General features: G+C 44.7%; 1 protein-coding gene across 2 annotated transcripts in view; it reads right to left on the bottom strand.

Annotated features, from left to right (window-relative positions):
* Positions 1 to 27,541, bottom strand: part of FCHO2 (FCH and mu domain containing endocytic adaptor 2) — a 349,104-nt gene that overhangs the window by 289,087 nt on the left and 32,476 nt on the right. For both annotated transcript variants that reach the window (XM_033929206.1, XM_033929212.1), the window contains exons 3-8: positions 21,939 to 22,013; positions 21,717 to 21,858; positions 21,461 to 21,613; positions 20,512 to 20,616; positions 16,869 to 16,967; positions 9,844 to 9,940 (exon numbers count right to left, since the gene is read on the bottom strand). In XM_033929206.1, coding sequence (XP_033785097.1) covers positions 9,844 to 9,940; positions 16,869 to 16,967; positions 20,512 to 20,616; positions 21,461 to 21,613; positions 21,717 to 21,858; positions 21,939 to 22,013 — 671 coding nt within the window. The remainder of the gene's footprint in view (positions 1 to 9,843; positions 9,941 to 16,868; positions 16,968 to 20,511; positions 20,617 to 21,460; positions 21,614 to 21,716; positions 21,859 to 21,938; positions 22,014 to 27,541) is intronic.

Raw genomic sequence — 27,541 nt, 5'->3', positions numbered from 1 at the left:
ATGATCAGCACTGGCTGTCATATATACTAGGTACGCCACTGGATTTAATGACCCTATGCTAACTTTACTGTTGATTTAGGTGTTGTGTCCCCCCACATACTATAATGAATTAAATTAAGCTGAATTAACATCAAACAGCTTTCAAATGACATTATAAGCAAATAAAAATAAAATATTTTTAATACATTGCTAATTATTACCTGCATTTTTACCTAAACTGTTTTGCCTAGCTCTCACTTTGATTTTTATCTGCTACTTTTTTATTTTGCTGTAGTGCGATCACACAGGTCTCCTTCAAGGCTCAGTAACACCTCTCCATAAATTATGTGGAAGAGGTTTGGAAGTGGGGATCGCATCTATTTCATATCCTCAGTGAGACCTCAGGAAGGAATATAGTGATCAAAATATTATTAGAGATGCTGTAGAGATGTTTCTTGTATGACTCGATGAGCTATATTTATCTTTTTTTTTTAGTTGTTTAAATTCATGCAGAAATAAATGGCTAGATTGAACCTAATGATTTCATTAACGCATTTCCCTTTTTTAAACCTCTATACCAGCAGTCTCAAACACGCGGCCACGGGCCACATGCGGCCCCCAGGGACTATTTTGTGACCCGCGATCTGTCCTTGCCTAAAGCAGGGGTCCCCAATCTGCTTCCCTTCCCCACTGCCCTCCCCAAAGCCACCGCAATCGGGGAAAAGGTCAGCGCCCGAGGTCTTAGCTCTCCCTACATATCTTCCCCAGCTCGGAGCCGACCAATTCTCGCCACCCGACATTCAATTCTAATGTCGGGGAGGAAGTTCTGGGCCAGCCATTGTGTAAGACTTGCATGACCCCATTTGATCGTGATTGGCATGTGTTTGTTATCTTTTATGCAGTTTGCTTTATACCTTAACCACCATGGACCCCTGAGGAAGGTGTGTTATCCGAAACACGGACCATGTCGGGTCCCTTGGTTGGCTATAAGGTTGTATATGTTACTGCATTTACTAATAAACAACGCCTGCATCTTGTACATTATCTGCAGTCTATTCGTTGTTTTCAGAAAAATAAAGTCACCAGACAACAAAGGTAGGGAAAATGATTTTATTTTCAAATATAGTGATCAATGTGTCAGTTTTGAGAAAGGAAAGATATTAAACTTTAAATGTGAGGGCTGCAGAAAAAATAGGGTACTTGGAGGACTGCAGAAAAAATAATGACAATTTTGCATAAGGTAAAACTCTTTATAGTTTATAAATCTTTCCTTTAATTGTTAAAGGAAAGATTTATAAACTATAAAGAGTTTTACCTCATGCAAAGTTGTAATTTCTTTAATAAGACATTAACTATTTTTTCTGTGGCCCTCCAAGTACCTACAAATCCAAAATGTGGCCCCACTAAGGGTTTGAGTTTGAGACCACTGCTCTATACCATTTGACAGAGGGCGAATATCTAATTATTCACTTCTAGAATTGGATACTTCTTAAATTTAGTAAAAATATTCTGGCACAAGTGTCAAACCTTAAAAAAAGGAAGCAATAGTGAGCATTGGAAAATAATAATTAATAAAAATAGTACACATTTAGGGCTCCTTTTACAAAGGTGCGCTAGTGTTTTTAGCGCACACACCGGATTAGCGTATGCTATCTGAAAAACTACCGCCTGCTTAAGAGGAGGTGGTAGCGGCTACATGCGCGGCAATTTAGCGCACGCTATTCCGCGCATTAAGGTGCTAACACATCTTTGTAAAAGGAGCCCTTAATTTTCCCCACCATCAGATTTCCCTATCTCGTCCACCCCACCCAGCTACTTTTTCATGCCACCCGGCTGGAAAAAATTTCTGGGGAGAACACTGAAGATGTTTTGATTTGCAAGAACACTTGCTAGACTGAGACCATTGAGGAGAAGAAAAATGATGCTTTGATGAACTGGAATGGTGTCCGGATGCTCGATGCTTCGAAGAACGGCTGGATGATGATCTACATCGAGATCCATGGCGATGCATAGATGAAGCAGTGGCAGTACCAGCATCCTGTGTATTGCGGCACTCAGGCTGGGCCGGTACCGGTAGTCGTCGTCAAAGGAATAAGCCAAAACATATCCCCATACTTCACATGAAAGAAAGCATCAAGCTTCTCTTGAAAGGTGAGTACCGGTACCTGTGGCTTTGTCACCAGTACCAAAGGTGCTGCGACTCATTATAGAGAGGATGTCTCGGATGACGATGCACCTCTCAATTTGGAAACAAGTCGCATCAAGGGTCTTCGCTTGGCCAGCGTGATTGGACTCGATGCATTAGTGGTCTGTGACCCTGTCTGGGAAGCTAGTGGCTTCTTAGCTGGCTTACCAGAAGCGATGACCTGCGACACCAGAGTCAATGCCAGTGCATCAGATGTTGGTGTCTTCGACATCAAAGGCTTGGATGCTATTGCATGCGATGCCTCTGCTCCATCCATGCTGACACCAAACAACTTCTGCTGCTGTAGAAAGTGGCTTTTAATGGAGCGCTTCTTAAGCGTGGAGTAACGCGCACAGGACTTGATACGATGTTCCAGACCAAGGCATTGTATACACCAATTGTGAGGATTGGTGATTGAAATTGTGTGTTGGCACCTGCCGCACTTTTTAAACCATGTTAACGGGCATCAACGGGACAACCGCCTCAGCAAAATCAAAACTCAAAAGCTGATGTGAGAAAGGAGGCCCCGCCGTCAAAACGTCCATAGGCGAAAACGAAAAAGGAAAATTCTTTATTTATTTTTTTAAACCCAATTAATAGGGGGAAATTAAAAAAAGAAGAAAATGAAGTAAAATCAAACACGCGAGCAGGAAGGCAAAGGCTAAAAACTAAGAACATTGAAAAATCACAACTTCTTAGCTCTGCAGAAAACTACAAACTGAGGAGCTGTGCACCTACTTAGGACGGGAAGGCACTCACACGTGTTCCGCGTGGTCAGTCGCAAACTTTCTAAAATTCTTAATGTGCCAGTGCACTTGTACAGCTGTCCATACCAGGGCGCTGTGGAGAATATGCTGCCTGGGATAAGCACCGTTCTCATTACAAGGACGCACTAAGAGGACAAAAAGATGATCCGACTTACAGAACTCCTGGATCCACTGAACATAAGACCGAAGAACCCTCCGGACATCCAACTTGTGCAACTGCCTCTGCTCCAATGCGCCCTCCCGACTACCCAAGACCGGGAGGACCACGGACTGGTTGACATGAAACAGCAAGACCACCTTGGGAAGAAAAGAGGGCACCGGCCATAGCACTACCCACTCCCTAGACTCCCTAGAAAACTCCAGGAAAGGAGGCCTACACGAAAAAGCCTGCAGTTCTGAAACGTGTCTCACAGAAGTAATGACGCAATAATATGAGCAGGCTATGCCCTAGGGCAGCGGTTTTCAACCTGTGGGTCGCGACCCCTTTGGGGGTCAAACGACCCTTTCACAGGGGTTGCCTAACACCATCGGAAAACACATATTCTTCAACTGCTGGTCTGTGGACTGGTGCTGGTCCGCAGAAATTTTCTGCTGATCCACAGGGCCGGCACATCCATTGGGCCGAAGACAGCGTTCTTCAGCCACCAGTCTAAGGTGCGATCAACGCAGCATCTTCAGGCCGGCTCCCTGAGTGCTGCATTGCATAAAGCCATGGGAAAAGGCCCCTATGCGCGGCCTGAACCAGAAGCCTTCTCTCTGATGTCGCAATGTCGGAGGGAAACCTTCCAGATGAGGCGCGGGATGCGCGCGAGTAGCCGCTGTCCATAGCTTTGTGCAATGCAGCACTCAGGGAGCCAGCCTGAAGACGCTGCGTTGATCGCACAGTGGACCGGTCCAAAAATAACACGAGGGGGAGCAGGCCAGAAGGCAAGGCACATGGAGGGAGAGAGACAACAATGGTAGGGGAAATGCTTTTATTTTTTTATTTAGTGATTGGTTTGTCTGTTTTTTTTATTTAGTGATTGATTTGTCTGTTCAGGAAGAAATGCATTTGTTTCTTTTCCTCTGGGGTTGTACTGCTTGCAGAGTCTTGCATCTTAGGGTTTGTTTGTAAATATTAGTACTTTTAGTTTTTGGTCCTGAATTTGCATGGGGTTATCTGTTTTCTGGTAGGAATGAATGTTAAAAAGCATACAGTGTGCTTTGTGTATTTTAATTTTGTGGTTAACCATTATGTGTTGTTAATACAATTACAGTGCTTGGATTACGAGCATAATCCGTTCCAGGAGCATGCTCGTAATCCAAAATGCTCGTTTATCAAAGCAAGTTTCCCCATAGGAAATAATGGAAACTCGCTTTGATACGTTCCCACCCCCCGAGGCCAGCGGCACTTGCTCTATTCCCCCTCCCATGAGAATCGGCATTGCTCCTCCCGAAGGCCCCCCCCCACCCGCCGCAATTGGCCACCCTCCCGCCGCTGCTTACTATCATCTGGACACTGGCATGTCCTATGCGTTGGTGCCAGTGCCCAAAGATCTGCCTGCTCTTCTTGCTAGGCCTTGAGCATCTGCGCATGCTCAAGGCCTGCGAGTTCATGTTCTCTCCGTGAACTCGCAGGCCTTGAGCATGCGCAGATGCGCAGATGCTCAAGGCCCAGCAAGACGAGGAGGCCGATCTTCGGGCACTGGCTCCAACGCACAGGACATGTCGGTGCCGGTGCCCAGATGACAGTAAGCAGCGGCGGAGGGGTGCCCAATCGTGGCGGAAGGGTGCCGGATCACGGGGGGGGGGAGGGTGCCGGATCGCGGGGGGCGCCGCTTGGTTTCCGAGGTGCCGATTTTGCAAATGTTTTGCTCGTCTTGCAAAACACTCGCAAACCGGTGCACTCGTAAACTGAGGTACCACTGTATATTGTATGTATATAAGAAAAATGAATGGAAAAAATGGAGTTACAATTAGTACTATTATGGGGGCAGGGTCTGGGGCAGAGATGGCCATAACTTAGCCCAGTGTTCTTTAATTGACGGTCCGCGGACTGGTGCCGGTCCACAAAATAATTATTTTATTTCCGCCGGTCCATAGGTGTCAAAAGGTTGAAGAACACTAGTCTTAGGAATCGAGACACTGCTCCTCTTATCCATCTCCAGGCAGGTCTGCCCACATGCAGATACGCCCACATACATTTATTTGTAATTAGAAATAAATATTTCACAATTTATAATTACATATTGTTTTTGTGATTAATCACTATGCTTTAATTATGTTCAGTTTGTAACAATGAAAATACATCCTGTATATCAGATATTTACATTACGATTCATAACAGTAGCAAAATTACAGTTTTGAAGTAGCAACGAAAATAATTTTATGGCTGGGGGTCACCACAACATGAGGAACTGTATTAAAGGGTCACGGCATTAGGAAGGTTGAAAACCACTGCCCTAGGGTATTACAGGCAATATGATTGATTCCCTGGCCTCCACACTTGAAAAGTGCAAATAAGCTTGAATTTAAGTTTAAAATTTTTGAGTGAAGGAGCACCCTCAGCGTGGGTTTGAAAGCTCTTAAGAATAGCTTTGCAGAGTCACTCTGATGCTTAAAGAAGCAGAGCCTACAATACTACTCCAACCAGCCGCACACCATCATTTAGGTGCTCCTGTGTGCTTAATAAATGCAAATTCAGTGACAAACAGGTGCAATAAATAAGTGGAATTCCAGTAAAAAGCAGTAATGCCCCGAATGCCTGAGCCCGCTGACCCAAAGACGAGAAACATAAATCACAATCATTCATCCCTCCGTGTACTTAGCTGAATACACAGTCCTGTAGTCACATAGTACCAGAGGTAGCCCAAGTCCTTTTGTATTCAAGGCCAAAATTGAAGTGCAGTCCTGTTTCAACATGGCTCAACCCAGCAGAGTTTCAGGGCCAAAGCCCCTTCCTCAGGAACTGAGTAGGAAACACACAGCTGTAGGCAACTGAGTTTTAATGCCAAAAAATGTAAGGTTATGCACCTTGGCAGCAGAAATCCATGCAGTACTTACACTCTGAATGGTGAGACCTTAGCAAGAACTGCTGCAGAACGTGACCTAGGAGTAATCATTAGTGAAGATATGAAGACTGCCAATCAAGTAAAGAAAGCTTCATCCAAGGCTAGGCAAATGCTGGGTTGCATCCGAAGATGTTTTGTCAGCTGAAAGCCCGAAGTTGTAATGTCATTGTACAGGTCCATGGTGAGACCTCATCTGGAATATTGTGTTCAATTTTGGAGGCTACATTATCAAAAGGATGTGCTGAGAATGGAGTCGGTTCAGCGAATGGCCACCAGGATGGTCTCAGGACTCAAGGATCTCCCGTATGAGGAAGTCTAGGTAAGTTGCAGCTATACTCTCTCGAGGAACGCAGAGAGAGGGGAGACATGATAGAGACGTTCAAATATGTTATTGAGGTAGAAGAAGATATCTTTTTCCTTACAGGACTTACGGCAACAATAGGGCATCCGTTGAAAATCATGGGTGGGAGATTTCATAGCGACACTAGGAAGTATTTCTTCACCGAAAGTGTTGTTGATCATTAGAATGATCTTCCACTTCAGGTAATTGAGGCAAGCAATGTGCTTGATTTTAAGAAAAAATGAGATAAGCATGAGGGTTCACTTCGAGGAAGTGCTTAGGGGGAAGGGTCCTTAGAGTGGGCAGACTTGTTGGCCCGGTGGCTCTTTTCTGCCATCATGTTCTATGTTTTTAAGGTAAATCCAGGCCGGGGGGGGGGGGTGGAGGAGCAGGAGACACAGCTGCAGCTTTTGAGTCTGAGAGATCAATTTTGGATATTGGAGCTTCAGACTGTTAAACCTTTGGGTCTTAATGATAAGATAGAATGGAATTCTATCATATGATCTCTCCTGTATTCTTTATTTTCTGGCTGCTATTCAGTTTTTGTTTGATTTTTGCTTTGTTTTGAATTTTGCCACTTTCTGGATTGTGGGTGGTGTTTTTTTCTCACATATCCCCCCCCCCCACTCCCCCCCCCGTAGTGAGTCGTATACTTGGCTGGAGCAGTTTCATGATGACGTTTCTGATCTTCTGAGACTCAAAAGCGGCAGCTGCATCTCCTGCTTCTCCCCCTTTACCTTGCCTGCCCGGATTTACCCTGACCTACAGCTTTGTTTTTCCTGCTCGGTTCCTGAGGAAGGGGCTTCAGCCCTGAAACCCTTCTGGGTTAAGCCATGTTGAAACAGGACTGCACCTCAATTTTGGCTTTGAATACAAAAGGACTTGGGCTACCTCCGGTACTATGTGACAACAGGACTGTGTCGAGTCTAACACAATAAAAGAGACTGAGCACCAATTGGTCACCTTCGTTGTTGTTTCTTGCTGTTCACCTTAAGATCATCACATACAATCACAACCAAGTCCTGCTCTTCTGTCATGCACATAAGTTCTGCACCATTCCCTTGGGTTTTTCAAGCCCAAATGCATGACCTTGTATTTCTTAGCATTAAATTTTAGCTGCCAAATTTCAGACCATTCTTCAAGCTTCGTCAGGTCTTTCTTCATGTTATTCACACCATCCGATGTACCTACTCTATTGCAGATTTTGGTATCATCCGCAAAGAGGCAAACCTTACCTGACAACACTTCAGCAATATCGTTTATAAACATGTTAAAAATAACAGGCCCAAGAGGCACACCACTGGTAACATCCCTTTCCTCAGAGCAATCTCCATTGATCACTACCCTCTGTTGCCTTCCACTCAACCAGTTCTTGACCCAGCCTGTCACTTTGGGACCCATCCCAAGGGCACTCAGTTTATTTATTAGACATCTGTGTGGAACAAAAGATGAATTCAAGGAGCATGCTGAACAAAAGTGGAAGAGATTTGAGGAATGGGGATAACCGAGGCCAATCATCAAAAAAGCATACAAACGCGCTTTGTATGCACAAAGATCTTTACTATTAACACCTTCAGCTCCAGTAGAGGGTCTCTCTTTAGTGTGTTTGTATTGCGTTACACATACAAAGTGTTTGAAATTAAAAAGATCATGAAGAAATTTTGGCACATATTTCAAGTTCATTTTACATTTAGCTCCTTGCCAAGATTTGCATTTTCCCATAGCAGAAGTGAACTTTTAATCAGATCACAATTCATTAGGAGTGGTATTCAAACTAGCAAGAGAATTGGCAGTCATACTAGTTGTGGAAAGTGTTCCATCTGTAAATATACTATATCCACTACTTCAATTGAACATCCACGTTTAAAGTATCATTGTTTTGCGACAAAACACAGATTGTGCCACTTCAGTGGTAATTTATTTAATCCAGCATCATAAGAACATAAGAGTTGCCTCTGCCGGATTAGACCGGAGGTCCATCGCGCCCAGCAGCCCGCACCGGCCCATCAGGTCCATGACCTGTTAAGTGACCCTGTCTTTCCTGTACCTATCTCTATGTCTATCTGTCCCTGCCTTTCCTATACCTATCACTATGTTTATCTGTACCCCTCAATCCCCTTATCCTGTAGGTATTTATCCAAACCTTCTTTGAACCCCTGTAGCGTGCCCTGCCCTACCACAGCATCCGGGAGCGCGTTCCATGTGTCCACCACCCTCTGAGTAAAGAAGAACTTCCTAGCATTTGTTCTAAACCTGTCCCCTTTCAATTTCTCCGAGTGCCCCCTTGTATTTGTGGCTCCCCTCAGTCTGAAGAATCTGTCTCTGTCTACCTTCTCTATGCCTTTCAGGATTTTAAAGGTTTCTATCATGTCTCCTCTAAGTCTCCGCTTTTCCAGGGAGAAAAGCCCCAGCTTATCTAACCTATCAGTGTATGAAAGGTTTTCCATACCTCTTACCAATTTAGTTGCTCTTCTCTGGACTCCCTCAAGTACTGCCATGTCCTTCTTGAGGTACGGCGACCAGTACTGGACACAGTACTCCAGATGGGGGCGTACCATTGCACGATACAGTGGCATGATGACTTCCTTCGTCCTGGTCGTGATACCCTTTTTGATGATACCCAACATTCTGTTCGCTTTCTTTGAGGCCGCCGCACATTGTGCCGATGCCTTAAGTGTTGTATCCACCAACACACCCATCCATGCTTTCTGTTCTATATTGGTTACACAAGTAGGGCAGTTTGCACGAGCATTGTGGAACATTTAAGTAAACTCCGTTGGGCTGAATTGGAGGCACATCTGGTACAACATTGGATGACACAGAAACATAATACCTCAGATCTTCGATATCTGGTTTTAGAATATACTAGACTACCATGGGGTGGGGGTGGGTGTAGGAATTTGTCAGTTCGCTTATGGCAAAAAGAGCAGAAGTGGATTTTTAGGTGGGAAACGGTCACACCGCTCGGCCTCAATCGGGAGGTTGAGTGGTGGGCATTCCTACACTGATACTTGCCATTAAGGTTTTTTTCAAGCCCTGTTCAGAGCATTAAATTGTTTGTTAGTTATTCATTGGTTCTCAAAAGATGATGGAATCACTTTACGTATTAAATATGGGAGGAGTCAGACAAGTGGCATCTTTGAACCGTTAATCAAATAATCAACAAGGTACCATCCACACGCATGTCCAGATCTGTTTGTAACATGATAGTTATTCTTCAAGCACAGAAAAGGTAATTATAAAGGCATAAACATTTGTAGACTGGTGTTCATTTTTCAAAATACTTCTCTTGACACAGACATTTTTTGCACAAGTTTATTGACATATTTTTCCTAATTTTGAGTTAAATAGGCAAAGCAGATATATAGGGACAATTTCTTGGTGACAATGGACTGCGAAAGTAATAAGAGAAAAACCTAGATGTTGCTGCATAAAAGAAAAAAGAAATGATCACTGAACTCAGTAAAAGGGAGTTCACATGCCACAAACTATTTAAAAATATATTCATATTAAATATCTTACCTGGTCTTTCCTTGCCAGTGCCCTTGGTCTCTGCAAACTTTTGTATCAAATTATCTGCTGTGGTATTTGCCATGTTATTTACAAATTCCTCATGAGCCTTTCAAAATAAAAGATGTATACAATAAGAAAAAGATAACAAGGATTAAATACAGTGTTCCTCTGACACATCATTGTGGAGATGATTTTAGAAAGTTTCCACACACAAAAATGTCATTTGCATTTGTAAAATAGCATACATGTACCAGCATCAATTTTAAGAGAGGTGCTATTTATATATCTGCAAAGAGGAGGGAATGGCTTGGGCACATTTTAGAATTAAATGTGCATATTCTACTTTGCAATGGGAAAGCACAGTTACTTACCTGTAACAGATGTTATTCGAGGACAGCCGGCAGATAAAAATTAAGGCTTGAGATTGCCCGTACCAAGCATGTGGCGGTGCATTCCTGCCTAAAGTCGGCTCATGAGACCATTAATTCAGTAAAAAAAAAAAAAGAAGCTAAGCAGCCAACTAGGGGAGGTGGGAGGGCTGTGAGAATATCTGCCTGTTGTCCTTGGATAACACCTGCTACAGGTAAGTAACTGTGCTTTATCCTAGGACACGCAGGAAGCATATTCTCACATGTGGGACTCCCTATCTGCCAGGAAAAGGGTGGAAGGAAGTTGGCATTTAAATAGAGAACAAATTATGAAGAATTGCTTGGCCGAACCGACTATTCCATCTGGAGTGATTCTCCAAACAATAGTGAGATGTGAATGTATGCATGGAAGGTGTCCCCTTTTAAAATCTCCTTTATCTGCTCCTGCAGAGAGTTCACCGGTACCGTAGAGGTCAGTACAGTAGGTGCCACAGGGTGTCTAGGCATTGGTGGCCTTGATGATGAGGCACGCCTTTGAGAAGACAAAACCTGTAAAGGAGAGCATGCCTCAGTGCACCAATACTTAGAGAGGACAATGATGCATGTCTGGATGGAGAAGAATGCTTATGATTCTTAGACTTTTTGACAGATGACCCTGATGGTGAGGATGTAGATGCAGAACAAGGTATGAAAGTCGGTATCATCTTCGATGCCGGAGTTTTACGCATACCAACATCAGATGTTTCAGACATTCTCGGTGCTGTTGATACTCCCAATGTCGATGGAAAAAGTTTGTCAAAGTGGTGCTGTCTAGCCTTCAGTAATCTTTTTTGAAATGTAAAGCAGTGCTTACAAGAAAGTGGATAGTGAACAGGACCAAGACGCTAAAGACACCAATTATGTGGATCAGTGATTGATATGATCCTGCTGCTCCGAGTGCACCACTTATAATAATAATAATAATTTTATTTCTTATATACCGCTGTACCGTGAAGTTCTAAGCAGTTTACAGTAGAAACAGAAGAAATCTAATAAGTAAGATTAATTAAGATGAAGAGAGAGTACTTAGAGTTCCCTGACTGTCCCAAAGGCATTCTTGCTAAAGTACTTGAGAAAAATAAATTAGTTAGGTTATAAACATAGAGTAGAAGAAGGTAGGAAAACAGTTCATAGGAAAATTAATTTTGAATACATTATACATTATATATTGTTCAAAGCGGAATACAAATTATAGGAGATTTGGACATTACCAAAAGAATTGCGTAATAAAGATTATCTAGATAAATTACATAACAGTGATTCATGTACATTACATGGTGTGGTAGAGGATTCAATTATGAAAATTACATATCAGGGAATCAAGTGATAAGAGAATATAGTGGAGAATATCAGTATATACGGTTTACAGATTGGAAGTTACCTAATAATGACATATGAAGTTTATTGGATAGTATGGAAAATGTTTATATAGGAATCAGAGTATGTATGATAGGAAAGGTTCTAAGAATTGATTAATGTGTTATTCTATAGAGGGAGAGCTTGTGCATAAAGGGAGGATATTAGTTGGTAATGACGTGTTTTCTGAATAGAAATGTTTTGATTTCTTTTCGAAACACTTTGATGTCTGTTGTATTGATTATTAGTTTGGTGATTGTGGGGTCAATTTTTGCTGCCTGTATAACCACTGGACAGCTTTGACATGAGGTGAATGCAAGATCAAAGAACTCAATGGTCCCCAGTAGTGCTGCCCGATTCAGGAAAAAATTTTTTAATTCAATTCAGCCTATTGAATTGGTTTTTCAATTCGATTCGATTTTCCTGCCCAATTGGGTGTTTTTTTCAAACATCCTGGTAGGTTTATTTTATAGCCTCTTCACCCCCTTTGCCTTCTCCTAACCACACTGGCGCTGTGGTGTAAACAAAATAAACAAACATAAAATACTTTTCCTCTCTATGTTAAATCCTAGCTCACGTTTGCAGTCTAACACCAGCTCTGGCAGAATACAAGTTTCAAATCTGACATATTGTAATCACAAAACACAAAATAAAATTAGTTTTTCTACCTTTTGTTGTCTGATCATTATTCAAGTCTTGTTGGTCCCAGGCTCTGGTTGTCTTCTGATAACTTGCTTGCCAGGGTCTCCTTATTTCTTCTTTCTCCGTGCTAACCATCCATCTGCCATCTCCGTCCTCCCCTTCCGTTTCCCTTCCCTACCCCGGAGATCTGGCATCTTTCTTTTTTTTTCGTCTCTATGCATAGATCCACCTTTTCTTAACTACCCTTTCATCCAGCATCTCTCCCTCCTTCCCCACCACCCCAGGGTCCACCATCTCTCCCCTTTCTTTTCCCAACTACCTCCTACCCTCCTATCCAGTATCTCTATCCCCCCCTCCACACTATCCCTTGTGTCCAACTTCTCTCCCTTTCTGTTCCTTCCCTCCCTAAATCCCATTGTCCATCATCTCTCTCCCTCTCATCTATTTTTAGACCCATTATTTTTTCCCCCCCCCAAAGTCCGGCATATGCATGTCTCTTTGAAATCCCCCCTTCCCTCCCTCCCGCCATGTACTTCTACACCAAGGCCCCTCTCCCCTGAAGGTCTGTCCCCCCCCCAAAGGCCTGCAACCGCACCCCTGAAGGCCTGCCCCCTCTTAAAGTCTTGTCCACCCCTTAAAGGCTTGTCCCCCATGAAGGCCTATGCCACCATCCCTGGCCTATCCCCCCCTTTGAAGGTCTGGCCCCCCCTTAAAGACCAGTCCCCCCACTTAAAGGCCTGTCCCCCCCTTAAAGGCCTGTCCCCCCCTTAAAGGCTTATCCCCCCCTGAAGGCCTATGCCATCCCTGGCCTGTCCCCTTTTTGAACGCCTGTCCCCCCCTTGAAGGCCTGCACACCCCCAAGGCCTGTCCCCTGAAGGCCTGTCCCACCCCGAAGGACTGTGCACCCCCCCCCCCGGGAAGGCCTTCGTGTTCCCCCTGGCCTCCCCGCACCGTTTACCTTATAAGTGAAGCCTGCAGAGCAGATCGCGGTACTAGCATCTTTGCGAGCTGTTTCCTCTGCTACGGTCCCACCCCTCCTCTGACGTCAGAGGCAGGATCGCAGCGGAGGAAACAGCCTCTAAGCAGTTTGTAAAGACGCTAGTATCGCGATCTGCTCTGCAGGCTTCACCTATAAGGTAAACGATGCAGGGAGGCCAGAGGGGAAGCCGGATGCCAGGATGGGAAATCTGACGCCAGGGGGGGAACCGGACACCAGGGGGGTAAGCTGACAGCAACACTTCCCGACTGACCCTCCCTCCTCGCCCTCTAAAGCAGGTGTGGCAGCGGCCGGCCAGCAAGCCCAGCGCTGCCGCTCCTGCTTTAGAGGGGGAGGGGGGAGGGTCCGAATCGGGAAGCCAATTTTTGGGTGTTTTAAATCGATTTGAATCGATTCATCCGAAGTGAATCGGTGAACGATTCAAATCGTGAATCGGGCAGCACTATTCCCCAGAAGTCAAGTAGATCAGTCACCTGTAGGGGCATCCCTGCTTTACCATTTTGAGACCTTAGGCCTAGGTCAGGCCATGAACCATCTTTTCTCTCCAGAAGCATTATGGACTTGTTTACAAGCTGTGTGTGTTCACAGCCAAGGTCATCCAATGGTGCTGGGCCCCTCTTGCTCAGTGAAGATGGGTAGGAGCGAACCTTAATGGCACTGCTATGCACTGTGTCTTGTTTTGTTATCATCTTGGTACTGGCTTCCCCCACGTCTTTCTCAATAACAGACTATGGACTGTTTCCATGCAGAAATGAGGAATCCGCAAGAAGTGATTGACTGACTTGAGATCCAGAATGTGTCTCCAGTCCTCAAAGTCTTTCTTTGGCATGATGAAGTATAAGGAGTATCTGTCAAAGCCTGATTCGTGTTTTGGAATGGGTTCTATTGCTTTGATGTCCAAGAGACACTACAGGGTAGTGCGGATCTTGGACCCCTTCTCCAGCCGATCTGCTGAAGAGTCCAGAAACAAATCCCGAGGCAGACAAAAGAAATCTATCTTGTGCCCCTTCCGAATGATGTCCAGCACTCATTGATCCAAGGAAATGCAAGTCCACTCCTGGGAAAACTGAGAAAGTCACCTCCTGATATGAGGAAGCCCCACCTCACATCTGGAGTCATTGGGGCTTTTTAGGAGCAGTAGCTGTCCAGGATCCAGATGCCTGAGGACGTCTGGAATTGGAACTGTTGTAATGAAGACGGTAGCCCTGGGAATATCTCCGAGAAGAGCCAGATCCACAAAGTAACCTGCAGGAGGAACGAAAATTACTACGGTCCCCCTCCCAAAGTCCGGCAGAGACTTGTTCACAGGGAGAGACTTAGGGCAGCGATCTGCAACACTGGTCATGAGATCATCCAGACCTTTTCCCAAAAAGAAACTGGACTTTGAAAGTAAGTTTGCTCAACGTGGCCTTGGAGGCAGTGTCCCCAGCCCAATGACATCCAAAGAGTTTGGAGCACAGACACTGCATAAGCTGAGACCTCACTAAGATCTCGATCATAAAGGGCATCCTCCACATAATCCACACTATTCATCACCAGCAGGAAACAGGCATGCATCTCCGCAAAGGACACACTGCACAATCTCATGCAACAGGCAAACGCCACAAAGAAAGCAGCCGCCACCACTTTGATACCTGAAGAAGCCACTTCAGAAAGCTTTTTCAACATAATGTCCACTTTGCGATCCTGAGAATCCTTAAGCATTACACCCCCCATTACAAGGGAGGACCATACTCTGGGTAGCCTGAGCCATGGTGAAATCTACCTTAGGCTGTTCAAAAAACTGCTGAAAATTAGGAGCCAGTGGATAAAGCTTAGTCATAGCTTTAGAGAGCCAGAAAGAGCTTTCTGGGGTATCCCATTGTTCTGTAACCAGACCCAGAAGCTGCGGATGAGGTGGAAAAAAAAGGAAGACAGCACATCAGAATGGTCCGTGACCAAATACTGAGACATGGAAGGTGGAAAATCCAACTTGAGCTCTTCCAGAACATCAGCAATAAAATGGAGGATAGAGCCGTGTTTAAAGAGTCTGCGGACGAAAGGTCAAAACCCAAATCCGGACTCTCAGGGCAGCTGAGGTGACTAGTCCTGGCAAGGGTATCCATTGGATTCAAAACAGAAGCAGTGTCAGGAGACAGAAGAGGCTAACATCTGTATGGCAACTAATGTAATCAAGTTCTAGAACTGCCGGACAAGAGGACTCCCACACAGGAATCTCCACTACTAGCGCAACAAGCTGAGAAAGACCAGACACACCCGCCAGCTGTGTCAATCGAGCTGGGTTTGCAGAATACGCTATGCAGAGGAGCGGAATAAAATCTTGTGAAAAGTCACACCTTGCAGCCATGGCAGGGCTCTGCTGAGGCACTCGCACTGCGGCAAAAGAGTCCCCAGACTCAGAATGCAGGCATTTGACGCCAAACTCCAGAACAGCCACTGGGCGAGATTTTTTTCCCCCAAAATTCATGGACCCAGGTCGGCTCCCCAGCCCTGGAGTACTCAGTGGAGGTGAAGTCTGAAGCTCCCACTTCCTCCCCCAGCACTATAGCATACAGTACAGAGTTGCTGATCTGGCGCCAACCCGGCACAATCAATACACACATTCAACAGATTAGGGGCTGGGGAGTCCATCCCAAATGATTTTTAATCAAATCGAGGGGTTTTGAGGCAGAAATAAAACTTTTTTAAAAAGATCAATAAAAATCCAAGATGACCGCTGTCAACAAATTCATGCCCAAAATGGCAAAAATAAACTAAATCTGAAAATAAAAAATAGTGATTTGGGTTCTGGGGAGGAAGGAGACCTGAACTCTACCCTCAGAAACTGAAAATGAGTTTTAAAAGTTTAACAAACCACCCCCGAAGTTCCTATAGGAAATAATGGAGGTTTACTCACAGTCCCTGCAGTGCCAGCCTATCAGCTCTTTTACACAGAAGCTGAATGGAGGAAAGGATTTTCTGCCTCAGAATAGCTCTAAAATGATCAGACTTCAAGATCTTCGGACTGCTAGTCGGCTGGACACTGGCTGCAACCTCTGCCCAACAGATCCTTGCCATGCGACCGAGAGTGGGAAATGCAGCCTGCACTCTGAAAACATGGGAGATTTTCACTTAGGATGCATACAGCCTGCACTTAAACCCCTGATAAGTCAGCGGGCAAATAAACTCCCAGGAGAATGGATCCTGAGTCCAAGAATGGTGGCACACAGCAAGCTGGTTCTACCAAAGTTTCTCCATGAAGCTGCAGTCTGGACTCATAGGATTGCATTCTTTCCTCTGGCAGGGGACCACCGGAAAGGAGTCTGAAGGCACTGAAGTCATCGAAAAAGATGAACTTTAAGCGAAAAAGAAGCAGAACAAATCCAAAGACTTCTGCAAAGATTGCTTGCTGAAATTGAAACTGTAGATGGCTCCTAGCTCTTACTCTAAGGGGGAGGAGCAGGTGTGCAGATAAGTGTTTGGATTTCTGCAACTCCCAGATTGAACACCTCACATATAAAACCTGGAAGAGACGTAACAAGGGTGTGAATATACTGTATTTGCAAAGCACTATATATTGCGCCTTTATAAAACTGTGAAATATGTATCTATTAGAATTTTACATTATTACCCTCAATAATTAAATTACTCACCTGGCCTATTTGTAAGTGAATTTCATTGACAGAATATGATAGAGATTCAACCATTTCTTTTATATGAATAAGATGAGCTTCTTCTATATCCTGAAATTTCTGTAGAATAAAAATTAAAAAAAATCATCTATAAGTATCTTTAAATAAAAGTCAGTTGGCATTATACACAAAGCGTTCTTCATGCTGATATGCTATCCTGGGACTGCAGCTAGCCCCACCCTGTTTGACTGTAAGTAAACTGGAATGTTAATATGCTAACACAAAATATATTATTAAATACACAAAATATATTATTAAATACAGTACAACCAACTGAAAAACTTTCTAAACAAGGATTAAAATAGAAAAAAGTTGGAAGGGTAGTGAGAGTCACGATGCATAGCAGAGAGAAATATATGATCAATGAAGCACTGGGATGGGAATAGAGAGCTGCACGGGAACAGGGACGACGGGAATCCCGCGGGACCAGCGGGCATCCCGCAGGTTCCCCCTTCGGGTCACGGGGATCCCATGGGGACGCCCCCTAGAGTCGCGGGAATCCCGTGGGGACGCCCCCTAGGGACGCAGGGATCCCGTGGGAACGCCTCCGAGGGTCGCAGGGATCCCGTGGGGACGCCTCTGAGGGTCGCGGGGTTCCTGCGGGGCTGGATGTACTCAGTCGCACGACTCTTCTTCTTCCTACCTGCTCTGCTTGCAGCACAGAGCCGAACGGAAGTCTTCCCGACGTCAGCGCTAACGTTGGAGGGGAGGGAGGGAGGGCTTAAACAAAGCCCTCCCTCCCTCCCTCCGACGTCAGCGCTGAGGTCGGGAAGACTTCCGTTCGGCTCTGTGTTGCAGGCAGGGCAGGTAAAGAGAAGGAGAGTAGCCTCGCGGCTAGAGTGACTACCAAGGGAGGGGGCGGTCCACCCCAGGTGCAGCACAGCCGGCCAGGTCCCCTTACTTTTATGGCGCTTCCCCGACCGACCGACAACAGCCCCGGTCCTGCCTTGTAGCCGCGAATCTAAATTACCTTTTTACAGCAGCTGTAAGAAGGTAATTTAGATTCGCGGTTAAGGGCAGGGAGGTTTGTCGGACCGGGCCTGTTCTGTTGATCAGGCGGGGAAGCGCCACGAAGGTAAGGGGGCAGGGAGAGAGAAAGGGAGGAAAGGTAGAGTGGAGAGGAAAAGATGCTTAAGGGAAATGGGTAAAACTGAGGGGGAAGAAGGACGCTGAAAGCACTGGGGAAGACAAAGGGGTGGAGAAGGATGCTGAAAGGCCATGGGGATGACGGGGGGGGGGGGAGAAGGACACTGAAAGCACTTGTGGAAGACAGAGGGGGGAGAAGGACGCTGACAGGACATGGGGAAGACGGAGGGGAGAAGGACGCTGAAAGCACATGGGGAAGACAAAGGGGTGGAGAAGGACGCTGAAAGGACATGGGGAAGACGGGGGGGGTGGAGAAGGACGCTGAAAGGCCATGGGGAAGACAGAGAGGGATAAGGACGCTGAAAGGACATGGGGAAGACAGAGGGGGAAGAAGGACCATCCTTTATCGGGATTCCATCTTGGACGGAATGGCAGGAATTGCGTACGGCATCTCCAAATTCCGGAAGAAAGTCTGCTGCAAAACCGGATTCAAGAGGAGGCAAAGGGATTCCTTCGGTGGGTGAGGAAGCTCCATCTCCTCCAAATATTCCCGGGTATACCTGGATTCGGACTGGAGGTCCAGTTGCAGCGCCTTGCCCATATCCATCGCGAACCTTGTGAAGGAGGAAGCCTTGCCCGCAGAATGCCCTTCGAGAGGCGAAGCCGAGCGGGACTTCGGGGCAGCAGAGAATGAGGGGGAAGCTTCCCTCGAGTACTGCGCCAGTACGTCAGTGTTCACAAGCATGGACGTCGAGTAAGCCCCGCTGAGAGAACGAGGGGGAGTCGACGACTGTTTGCATTTAGAATGCCTGGAAGGTGAGGAACCAGGGGTCCGAGGGACGGAGACCCGGGGAGCCCGCCCCGGCGATCCCAGGGAAGAAGAGACCTTCCGACGCGGCAGCAAGGCGGGAGTCTTTGACCTCAAAGCTCTCCGGCTCGGAGACAAAGAAAGCACATGAGGACGTTGAGGACGAAAGTCAGACAGCAAGAGGTCCGACAGCTCGATGGACACTGTAGTGCGAGGACCTGGTGACCTATCCTGCCTCGGAGGAGAGTCTCTGGACCGTTTCGCGGACCGCTGCCTCGATGAAGAGGTACGCTTACGGGAGAAGTCCGCCTTGAGGGAGCAGGCGAGGAGTCATTCGAGGAGAAGCGTTGGGACCGACGCACCTTACCTCGAGGGCCCTCGGTGCGACACTCAGGCTGGTCAAAAACGACCGAGGTCGAGGCCGGGGCAAGCTGAGCCAAAGCAGAGGAAACCTGCGCGGTTAAGATAGCCTTAAGCATATCCTCGAACATCGGCACCGAGACCAAGGGATTTGGATGGACTGGTGCAGCAGTGCGCTCCAACGAGGGTGACCTCGATGTAGAGTATTCCCTGAAAGTGGAGGTACGCTTTGGAGGAGATCTCGTAGAGGCCGGCAGAACTACACTTACTGCCTGAGTGGCCAGAGACTCCGAGGACAGCTTCTTTGGTAGCAAGCTGAACCTGAAGGAGGAAGAGGAGACTTACCCGAGGTCGAGGCCTTCGAAGTCGAGGGAGACTTACTCGGGGCCGAGGTCGTCGAGGCCGAGACCGGGGTTGAGGTCCTATCCCCAGGCTGGTCCATGGCGAAGCGCTCCACAATCTTAGCCCACCGTCGATGAAGAGCCCGAGGCTGAAGAGTGGCACAACACAGTTAAGAAGCTGAAGGGTGATCAACACCAAGACAAAGTATACACCAACAGTGTCAGTGATCGAGAGCACCCGACCGCACTGTGTGCACTTTTTGAACCCGATAACAGGCCGGGACATAAGGTAAGAAAAAAAAAAAGGCCGCGGCTACGTGAAGCCGGCGGCCAAGGAAAAAACCGGGGTCCCCCGGTCGCGATCGAGGTTTTTAATTTTTTTAATTTTTTTTTTTTTCGAACAAAAATAGTAAGACGCGGGGCACAGTGACTTCTGATCGTAAAAAAAAAAAGAAAAGAAGCTGCAGTGCAAGAAAGGCACTTAAAATTGACGCAGAGAAGAGAGACAGGGCTTTCTGGCTCCGCAGAAAACTAAGAACTGAGGACCATGTTGAGGAGACGCACCCCCTAGCTGAGCGGGAAGGCACACGCATGTGCGGTGCAGCACTAGCAAACTTTAAGATCTTCAATTAAGTTTGCTTGAAAAGCTGTCCGCGACAGGGCTCCGCAGATGACGTCACCCATATGTAGAGAATATGCTGCCTGCTTTTCCTGGGATAATGCTTGCTTCACAAATAAAACTTTTACTAATTGGAAAAACTTTGCAGTATTGAACTAATATTTGATGGAATCCAGTTTATTATTGAAGTAAGGAAGGTTTTATGGAAGAAGTTCCATAAAATCTGGGGAGGGGGAAACACCTTGGATCAGTGGCTAAGATTTTTATTTAATTAAAATCTAACTATGCACCATTCATCTCGAAACCAACTGCAATTTCATGTCCAATATGAAACCATCATAATTAACATGAAAACTATGCTTTCCAATACATGTTAAAGAATTTACTGACCTGGGCAGTTTCAGTCATTTTTTGTTCAAAATCCAGTTTAGCTGCAGCATATTTTTCAACATAGAGTTTATAACTGTCTGTTGCTTTCTTAACTTTTAGACCCACCTATGTAACAAAGATTACAAAAAGGGCTAAATTACTACACATTTATTTTGCTAAAGAAAGGATGGTTAAGAACAAGCTTTGATTTGCAAGTAAACCAAATTTTCATCCTTATAAGACAAAATACCCCCTTGTAGTAGAACCTAGTGTTTATCAGTGCCATTTTGAATTTGGGCCCAACCCAGGTGGCAGTGGAGAAGGATTACTACCACCTGGGTTCCAATGATGTTTTATGGCCTTGGCAAGATACAGCCTCCAAAACTGAATACAATACTCCAAAATGAAGTCTTATTAATGACTTGGGCATTATCATATCTTTTCCCCTACTTGTTATGCACCTCTCAATGTAGTCTTGACCACCATCTAGTCACATTGTTTAACCACCTTAAGGTCCACACACACTATCAGTCCTAGATTTCTTTCTAGTTCTGAATATATTAGCTTCTGCCCTCCTATCACATACAATCTTAAGTCCAGCACCCCAAAAGCATCAACCTACATTTCTTTACATTAAAGCTTAACTGTCAAGCATTAGCCCCCACTTGTAATTTTTATGTGTCACTTCTTAAGCATTCCACTCCCTCTGGAATGTCTACTCTGTTATCAGTCTTTGTGTTATCTGCAAAAGGGTTCACTTTTCCTTTTAAACCTCCATACAAATATTAGTCAAAATGACTACAGATTTTCCTAGACAAGACTTATCTAATGGCCTTTGAAATAAAATATCATTCTCATCTATTGAATAAAAAATATATATGGCAGTTCCAAGTTAAGAATCAGCTCTTGAAGGAAACACATAGTATAAAAACATGAAATAATTTGGCACACAATCAAAGCACAAAATTACCTTTTCTATTTCTCTTTGCGTAGCACCTTCTTTTTTTAAGCGTTCTTGTTCTACACATTTAACATTATACATTTCTTTATATTTCTGTAGGGCTTGAGTAATACTCTGAATATTTTGTACAGCTTCAAGAGTCCCTGCCACCTCTTCTTTTGTCTGCAAAACAGCAAATTCATCAATATGCCTACTAGAACTGTACTGCAATACATTACAGTATTTATAACTGCAGAAATAACATCCAAATAAAAAGAAAACCAACCTTTTTATGAGCTTTTAGTTGATCATCGCCATACTTCTGAACTTCTTTGATTAGTTCCTGTAATTTCCGAACAAGTTCTAAATGGCAGCTAGCTAATTTTTCTGTAGATGATTTAAAAATATCCCAAACTGGTCCAAACGTCCTGTATCAGAAGTACATTGATCAAAAGAACATTTTCTTAAGACAGCAATTTAATACTTGATCAAAGGAAGACCAACTTACCCAAGCTGTGTATAATTACTTGCTGATTTGGAAAGCTTTATCATTGATCTTGAATATACTTCTTCTATTGTGGACCTATTAAAACAAAAATTTTGTTATAAATCAATGTATTAGGATCATTACCTTTAGAAGCCTTGAAAACATTTTTCACACTTTTGAGAATAAAAGGAGAAAAGAGGTTCAGTGAGTGAGCATGAAGTAAGAAATCAGAACTTGGGTAATACATTCACATGCTATTAATCTACTATATGTTTGACCTTCTAGGTTATCTAATGGAAGATTAGGTTCTTACCTCGCTAATCTTCCCTCTGTTATAAGACAAAGGATTCAGTACTGTAGCTGTTGCTTCCCATTAATCGCGAATCTCTGAACTCCTCCCTTTCTGCAGTAGAGAATAGCTCCCTCTTCAGTTAGTACCAAAGTAATCAAAATCCACTGAAACAGAAGAAAAGAAGAGGGGCAGGGGGAACTTCCCTGGCAACAAATCAGATTCTGTTCTGCTCTGTAACTTAAGACAAGAGAATAAGGAGCGTCTCCGTTGTTTGCAGCGGGGGCCTTCGCTGGCTGCCTACACTTCTTTTTGGCTAAGGTTTAGAGCCTTACATACCGTTCACTCCACAGCTTCAGCCTCAGGGGGACGGGGGGGATGATATGGGGGGGTAATGGGGACAAAAATTTGTAAACTTGTTTAACTTGGAGCAGGTACATATGACTCTGTGATATTTCCTCTTGCTCTTTATGTGTTAAGAACAACAAATTAACCTCATGAGTATGCCCCCACCTGGAATACTGTGTCCAGTACTTGTCGCCGTACATGAAGAAGGACACAGTACTACTCGAAAGGGTCCAGAGAAGAGCGACTAAAATTGTTAAGGGGCTGGAGGAGCTGCCATACAGTGAGAGATTAAGAGAAACTGGGCCTCTTCTCCCTTGAAAAGAATAGGGGACATGATCGAAACATTCAAGATAATGAATAGACTTAGTAGATAAAGACAGGTTGTTCACCCTCTCCAAGGTAGAGAAAACGAGAGGGCACTCTCCAAAGATAAAAGGGGATAGATTCCATACAAACGTAAGGAAGTTCTTCTTCACCCAGAGAGTGATAGAAAACTGGAACGTTCTTCTGGAGGCTGTTATAGAGGAAAACACCCTCCAGGGATTCAAGACAAAGTTAGATAAGTTCCTGCTGAACCAGAACGTACGCAGGTAAGGCTAGACTCAGTCTGACCCAGCAGCGGCAATTCTTATGTTCTTAACCAACCTACTATAACATACATAACTGAGGTGCAAGCCAATTGGCTTCATATTATTAAAAATTACCTTTCCTTCTTAGTCTGCAGCTATCTTTCGGTTTCTTTCCGTCTATACATCTTAGCTCCAATGGCAGAAAATTTACTTGCTGCTTTTGGTTTTCCTTGAACTGGGAAGTTTATAATTACACTGCTGTGTTGAGTGGGTCCTCACTTGTCGCATATTAATTGCACATAGCAGGGATTCCAAAAGTCAGATTTAGTCACTTCCATAGCCCTCCCTAGCTCACTCATAATTTATTAAGATTTGAAGAGGGTGTGAAAGCTGAGTCTGGAGAGTCTTGGTAACTTAAAAACCCAATAAAGTGCAAAAAGTCATTTATAATAATTTTAAAAAAAAAAATCTCCTGAAGCTGATTGTGATTTGTGATGGGGCAGTTCTACAAGTGAGGAATAGATTTCTTTCAATGAGATATTCATTAAAATGCTGAGGGGGGTCAACATGATGATGGCTCCATGTTACTGAATATCTCATAGGCTACTGTTATTTACAAATTTGTAAAAAAAAAATCTTAATCTCACTGAAAAAATTTCTACCCCTTATCTGCAGAATTGCCTCTTCTCAAATCACAATCAGCTGCAGGAGATTTTATTATTATAAATGACTTTTTTTGCGCTTTATTGGGTGTTCTGTTTTCTTTTGCATTGTGGAAGCCATGCTGGAAAAAAAATATTAACTTAAACAAACCAAAGCTGCTACTTGTGACCCTGGGCAAGTCACTTAATCCCCCCATTGCCCCAGGTACATTAGCTAGATTGTGAGCCCGCCGGGACAGACAGGGAAAAATGCTTGAGTACCTGAATAAATTCATGTAAACTGTTCTGAGTTCTCCTGGGAGAACAGTATAGAAAATTGAATAAATAAATAAAGATGAAAGAAAGGTTTTGGGCCCTTCCACACCTTGGCTGCCTATTCAGCATGAGGCAGACGGCAGAATATAAAGCAATATTTAAAAGTCAGAATACTGCAAAGGCTGCCACTTTGAAACGATGAGTCCCCCACCACCATTCCCTAGGATCTCTGGATTAGTCTGGATGTCCCGAATAAGATCCCATCCGCCTGAAGAAAATGCCCCAGGTTACAGGGCCCTTTTCACGCCCATCGTTTTAAAACAACATTATCCTGCCCCGGACAAAAGGCCACGTTACCCACTATAAAGATGAACCGAGGGAAGTCCCCAAACCATAAAGAAAATTACTGTTCATTTTACCTTTCTTGCACCCCTCAACAAAAGGAGAGAACCAATCTCTGAAGACTTCCCAGGTCTTTTTTCAAAAGAAACAAGGGAAGTGGCTGTAACAGATATAACCACTTAGGAAAGACAACCATCGGAAATAGATGAACATGACCCATCAATGAGAGAGGGAGATTCATCCAGCAACGCAGGAGCCCTTTAGTCTCAGTCAACAAACAATCTACATTCAATCGGTATAAGGCCCTAACATTCACTGACAATTGAATACCTAGGTAGCGAAAGGCACAATCTGCCCATCGTAGGGGGAATCCGGGTCCCCAGCCCTCCCCCCCAGGGAGTCCGGAAAAGCAAGAGCCTCCGACTTTTGATAATTCAGATGAAAGCCCGAAAAATCCCCATACTTCCGAAAACTCTCCAAAAGGACAGGTAAGGAGGCCTGAGGATTGGTCAAATATACCAAAAGGTTGTCTGCAAAGGTTGCCACTTTGAAATGATGAGCCCCCACCACCATCCCTAGGATCTCTGGATTAGTCTGGATGTCACGAATAAGAGGATCCAGCATCAAGATGAACAATAAGGGTGAAAGGGGGCAACTCTGGCATGTACCCCGGCAAATGGAAAACGGATCCGACAGAACATCATTCGCCCACACCCGCGGGATCTGCATAGAGGGTTTGCACAACTTGGATAAACCAAGGGCCCAATCTATAAGTTCGCAGGACCGCAAATAAAAAACCCCAATCAACCTGATCAAAGGCTTTTTCGACATCGAAGCTGATTCTCTGCCGCCTGTTCCGAGGCTGCAATTGCTCGACCCTTCACAAAACCTGCTGATCCGAAATGAAGCTCGGTAGTTCCATAGACAAATGATTTGCCAAGACCTTTGCAAAAAGCTTGACCTCAAAGTTCAGCAAAGAAATGGGTCTATATGACTCTGGGTGCATCAAATCCTTTTCCGGCTTTAACAGAACTATAATTTGAGCAGTATTCAAATGTCAAAGTAGTGCACCTGACTCCACCGCTGCGTTAAACACCGAGGCCAACAAGGCGCAATCTCCACCCATAAGATCTTATAAAACTCACTACGCATGCCATCAGGCCCAGGGGATTTACCCAAAGCACTAGATTGGATCGCTCGCTCTATCTCCTCCGGCGTGAACACAGCCTCCAGCTTCTCTCTAGACGCAGCCGAAAGTGTCGGGAGATCGTGACATGATTAATACAGCTCCCCATCCAACCGGGGGGTCAGCACGATTGGAATACAGCTGTGCAAAAAAATCCTGAAGTACCTGATTAATATCCCTATCAGTATGCACAACCTCTGATCCCCTCGCCATCAGGGTGGCAATATGAGTACTACCTCTCTGTTGCTGCACCAGTTTCGCTAAAAGCTTACTATTCTTGTTAGCAAAATGGTAAAGGTGAAATTGGTAATGTTCCATAGACCTTCTGTGCCTGTTGATGCAAAAGAGAATTAAGCGAGCATTGGGCCTCCAGTAACCGGGCCTGATCAGAAAGATCATGCATGTGACCATAGCGATGACGCAGCAATGAAACCAAATGCTCCAAATGAAGCATCTCCCAACGACGCGCCTTACTCTGAAAACTAACATAGGAGATGATCTCTCCCTGAAGAACAGCCTTAGCCGTCTCCCAGGCCAACGACGGGGTATAAAAATGAGCCGCATTAGTCTCCTGAAACAAATGCCACTGAGCCACAAGATGAGCATGAAACTTACTATCCTTGTAGAGATAGCTAGGAAAACGCCACCCCTGTGGGGCCCCTCCAACCGATGGAGCTTCCACTCAGCCGCCACCTAAGCATGATCAGATATCTTGATAGGACCTAGCTTTGAATCAGTGATCTCCGAAAACATAGAACACGAGAGTAAAATATAATTGATACAGGATAATGATATGTGTGCCTGTGAAACATGAGTAAAATCCTTCTCCAGGGGATGTAAGGCTCTTCAGGCGACCACTATGTCCAAAGAGTCACACAGGATAGCAATTCCGGTAGCAGGTTTGTGAGATTTGCTCCCCACCCCCTTTGAGCGGTCCCAAAGGGGATCAGCCACTTCATTGAAATCACCACCTACCACCATGGGAATATCCCCATACACCGATAGGAGATCCGCTAGATGGGGCACACAGATTACATAAAATATAAGGTTTAGAGCAGTGGTTCCCAACTTATTGATGACAATCAATAAGTACAAGAGAATAAACAGCAGAACAGAAAGCAGAGGCTACAAACCCAAAGCCTCTGAAGTACCAACATTCCAGATACCATAGTCATCAAACAAGTTTAATAACACAAAAGAGCATAAACCCCCCCACCCCCAAAAAAACCCCTCCCCCGGGAGTTTTCCATACATACAATTTAATATATTTAGTTCAAAATAGTTTAATTATTCATTCTACATTATATCTGTGCTATTTTAAATTGCTTGCTGTGTTCAATTTTAAATGTAAATCTCAGAGGAATATTCAACATTTCATCATTCATTACCTCATCATGTGCAGAAAGCTAAATATACTCAATTATATGTGCAGAAATCTTATTGAGTTTTTGAGTTTACAAGAACTAAGAAAAACAAGCATGGTGACTAAATCAAAAGTAATTTAATTATATGTTGTGTATCAAGCAATATGTGCTTTTTAAATGTAAGTATATTTTTTTTTCAATTTGCCATGCAAGTTTGTACATAATTTGACCTCATTTAGAATATTGTGCACAATTCTGGAGACCGCATCTTCATAAAAAGTATGGAGTCGGTCCAGAGGAAGGCTACTAAAATGGTGCATGGACTTCATCCATGGACAGACTTAAAAATCTCAATATATATACTTTAGAGCAGACATATCAAACTCTGGCCCGCGGGGTAATTAAATTTGGCCTGCGAGTGAATTCCCTAATTTGGCTCGCGTGAGAATACCCTCCCCTGCCTGCTCTCTTTGCTCAGCAGTGACAGTGAAGCATCCACCAGCTACCGGGTCAGAAACAGGAAAGGAACAGCCATGAGACAGCAAGGAGAAGCGTGCAAGAGGGCGAGAGCGAAAGGGATGGTGAAATGGAGGTTCCGGGTTCAGGAAG

The sequence above is a fragment of the Geotrypetes seraphini genome, chromosome 1 (assembly GCF_902459505.1).
Source record: "Geotrypetes seraphini chromosome 1, aGeoSer1.1, whole genome shotgun sequence".
Taxonomy (NCBI): Eukaryota; Metazoa; Chordata; class Amphibia; order Gymnophiona; family Dermophiidae; genus Geotrypetes; species Geotrypetes seraphini.
Note: the sequence above shows the minus strand (reverse complement) of the source record. Positions and strands in the feature narration are given on the sequence as shown.